Source organism: Geospiza fortis, unplaced genomic scaffold, assembly GCF_000277835.1.
Source record: "Geospiza fortis unplaced genomic scaffold, GeoFor_1.0 scaffold188, whole genome shotgun sequence".
Lineage (NCBI taxonomy): Eukaryota > Metazoa > Chordata > Aves > Passeriformes > Thraupidae > Geospiza > Geospiza fortis.
Window position 1 is genome coordinate 2,044,633 of NW_005054337.1, and position 3,937 is coordinate 2,048,569.

At 50.1% G+C, this 3,937-nt stretch overlaps 1 protein-coding gene across 1 annotated transcript in view; it reads right to left on the bottom strand.

The window, feature by feature from the left end:
- ZGPAT (zinc finger CCCH-type and G-patch domain containing) overlaps positions 1 to 3,931 on the bottom strand; it is an 8,240-nt gene extending 4,309 nt beyond the window's left edge. Inside the window, exons 1-4 of the mRNA XM_005422176.3 lie at positions 3,184 to 3,931; positions 2,359 to 2,492; positions 1,496 to 1,654; positions 357 to 488 (exon numbers count right to left, since the gene is read on the bottom strand). Coding sequence (XP_005422233.1) covers positions 357 to 488; positions 1,496 to 1,654; positions 2,359 to 2,492; positions 3,184 to 3,827 — 1,069 coding nt within the window. The 5' untranslated portion in view covers positions 3,828 to 3,931. The remainder of the gene's footprint in view (positions 1 to 356; positions 489 to 1,495; positions 1,655 to 2,358; positions 2,493 to 3,183) is intronic.
- Between the last annotated feature and the right edge of the window lie 6 nt (positions 3,932 to 3,937).

Here is a 3,937-nt window from a genome sequence, read left to right on the forward strand (position 1 = left end):
CAGGCTTTGAAGTCTGTGTCCAGGCCAGGAGATGCATTAGCACAGACATCAGAAGCTTTGCAGATCAGCTCCCCTCCACCTCCAGCCTCTGAACATTCCACCAGGTTCTCACGGCTTTGATCACCAACCTGACCGTGCTTCCAGGTGCCTCCACTGTTTGCCATTTCCATACAGGGCTTGGTGCCCCACATGCCTGTACTTCCATGAAATAACTCATCCCTCTTCCCTCCAACACTGCTGGGATCTACCACATTGCTTGAGCCTCAGCCAAGTGGCCCCTCAGCACAGCAAGGTTCTGGCTTCATCCAAAATATTGGGTTTTTCTTACCAGCCCCAGGACCACCCTCTCCCCTTACCTTTTCCAAACTCATATCCCATCTGAACAAGCAGTTTGGAGCCAATGCCACGAGTATGGGCCTCCCAGCCACCAAAAGAGGAGCTGCAGGCTGGGGTCCATTCCCCATTCTCTGGAACCCCTGAGTCTATCACTGTGGAACACAAGAGGAGAATCAGTGAAACAGGAATTGTGAGTAAAGCTACTGTGTGCAGCATCCCTCACAGGACAGTGCAATTCATTTCTCCAACCTTAAAAGCATTTGGTCATGCCTCCAACTTTACTCGGTTCCTACTGAATTGTCACCTTCCATGAACACTGCACAGGAGTGGCTGAAATGTCAGGTTTCACTTGATTTAATGCACATACCATCTCCCAGATCCAGGCAGAATCACCCAGGAGTTTTATGATTCTTTTCCTTCCTTCCAGGATGATAATACAGACCAATGTACACATCTGAGCAGAATTTAGCACAGTGGCACCTAATACTTATCCTGTGCCTCCAGCTCCTGTCTCTGGTATGAGGCTCCTCCAGGCCACAGCATTAATTTTGTGTTATTAGGATCCAATAACCTCTGTCAGGTTAAATGTAAAGAGCTCTAGGACATGACTTTGTCCCTGTGATGCAGCTGTGGCACCATCAGAGGGACAGTGCTGCCTGTGCAACTTCCAAGAAGTCACTTGGGCACTCTCTGTGTCACCTTTGAGCAGTAAAACAGGCATGGCTGTTCCTGCAGCCTCCTCAAGGCACCAGAAAGACCCAACATTTCCATTTCCTTGGGTCTCACATTCCTGGGCCATGGAGCTCCCAGGGATGAGAAAATCTGATTCACTTATTAACTCAGCTCAGCCAGACATGTAAGAATGAGGCTCAGAGCCTGGAACTCTAAAATATCACACCCTCTTCTTCCTTGTGTGGGGAGTTCCCATGGAAACCTCCAGCCTTCATTAGCCCAGGGATTTGCACAAAACAAAGATTTTAGTTTGCAGTTATAGCAGAACAGCCAGTTACTGTTCTCAGGAACACATAAAGATATCAACTGCTCTTTCATGAGAGGTGAGACACTCAGAGTGAGAGCTCTAGGACAGTCAGCCAGTCCCAGAGAAAAGGAGAACAAAATCCCAAGTCACTTTTGCTCACTTTCCCCCCCACTCCCTTACCTTTGGCATAACCAGAATCATCCACACTGTCCTCATCAGACTCGCCAGATTCAGCAGCATCTTCACTTCTCAGGGGTGGAATGACACTGTCCCCTTCCACCACGGCCTCCTTGAGGAGCAGGGAGTCAAATTTCACCGTGTAGTAGCCACTGTCCACATCTACAGAGGGAACAGCAAGGACAGGAGCTGCAGCTACACCAGAGTCAGCTCCAGCAGACTGACACAGGATGGGGGGAGGCCCAAGGAACAGCTCCAAAAATCCTGGGTTTAATCTGTGATTTTTATTTCTGTCTGGGAGGGGGAAGCACCCACTGCAATGAAAAGCTATTTCCACAATGCCCATGTTGATACCTAAAAGTTTATCTCTACAAATCAAGAAAGATGGACTGCTGAGAAATGGAATTAAAAGAAATTAGACTCGCTCCCTTTGACTTAATAACAGTGAAAAGAAAGATGAAAAGAGGGAATAAACCCTCCCTCTTCCCAGGACAGAGGGAAGCCTGTATCAGCAGCTGCTGGGCAGGGCCAGCTCCCTAGGTTTTTGTTTAAACAAGACCAGATTATTGCCATTCTCACCTACTAGACATGTAAATTCCTGCAATCCCTCCCTCTTCCCTGGAGCAGTTAATGACCCCGTAGTCATTTCCTTTCCACATTCTTGCTCTTTGTCTCCTACTTCCCAGTCAATTCTCTCCTCTAGCCTGACAAAACTCAGACTGTTTCCTCAGCTACGCCAAGATTTTGAGTTCAGGGCAGCAGCCACATTATTTATGTTTTTCTATCATTAACCAGAGCAGCCAAGTTTTAGATCCACATCAACCTCAGCCTCCCCCTTCCCCCGGGCAAGCCCCTGCCCCCCTCACCGGTGATTTTGGCCGTGTACCAGATGCCATCACTGTGCTTGGCCAGGCAGGCTGAGCCCACACCCAGACTGCTCAGGTCGGGCTCCTGGAAGGGCTGGAGCTCCTCCACGGACACCACCTGACCATGGGAAAACCTGCAGGGAAGGAGGAACAGGAGTTCTCAAATGAAAATCCCTTCCTTCCTTCCTCAAAAGAAATGCACACGAGTGTCAGGGGTGAGGAACCTTCACCAGAATTATAATTACAACAGCACGTGGTCAAACTTCCCTAAAGTTGTTCATGTTTCACCTTAAACATGTTATTTATGTCATGGGACAAAGAATGCATCTCACTCCACAGAATTAAACTTCCTTGCTGGTGACACATCCAACTGAAAAGTTCCTGCCTTTGGGGATAAATGGGATCAGAGACAGGCAGGGCTCCAGCCCAGCACCTCCAGAGAGGTCAGGTTCACAGTCCAGCTCCAACCACTGAGGCTGATCCTGGTGAAGATCCCCAAAAAGAGAGCTCCAAATAGATCCCCAAAAATATCCAATCCCCCAGTGCAACTGGAATGTGTGCATTACCCACAGACTTGGGTGTTTTGTTTTAAAACACTCCATCAGCTGTTAATTCAGCCACTCAGTTATGTAACATCTCTGCACCTTCCCCACAGGATTTTCCACTTCACCTGTGCATCAGCTATGGTCAGCAGCCAAACTGATGCCACTGCTCCCCACAGCATTTCAAAAACACCAAGGCACAGTTTCTCTGGGTGAGAAAGCCACACAGAGCACTTGAGGAGGAGTTTTGTCCCTCTGAACCCTCCCACCCCTCTCTCTTTACCGACAGTTCTCCTTAAATCTGCACTTGTCATCCAGGAAGAAGGGGCACGGCTTCAGGGACTTGTGGGTGGGGTACAGGTAGAGCACCCTGACCCCTGCACTGCCATCCTCCAGCTCCTCTGTCCCCACAATCATGGCATTGTGGTACTCCAGGGTCCCCCAGGAGCTGTAGTAGGGGGCTTTAACCTTCATCCCACTCAACTCCTCCTCCTCCTCCTCCTCTCTCTCAGACTCCTCCTCCTCACTGCACTTTGATTTGGATTTATCCCCCGTTTCTCCCTCTCTCTCTGAGGAGATCCCCTTGTCATCAGCTGGAGGCTCCTCATCTGTTCCAAGCCCAGCAATGGCTTCCTTAAAAGCAGCGTATTCCTCATCTTGGGCAGAGCTCTCCAGCTGGGAATCCTGCCCTGGGAGACCTGCTGGGGAGGAAGAGGAGGCATCTGTGTCCAAAGTGGCCAGAAGTTTGCTCTTTTTCACAGCCACCAGGCTCGACTCGGTCAGTTCTATGAGCTGCTTCAAATCCTCCTGCAGCTGGATCAGGTCCGAGTGCTGCGATGGGTCCTGGCCCGCCCCCAGCGCCAGCTCCACCTGCTCCAGCTGGGCGTTGTAGGTCTGGATCGCTGCTTCCAGACTCTCTTCATCCATTCTCAGCACAGGAAAGGCGCTTCTGCCCGCGTCCTCTCCACGAACTCAAAACACATTCAGAGTTCACTCAAACACTTCTGGATAACAAGTCCTCGCCCGAAGAAGCGACA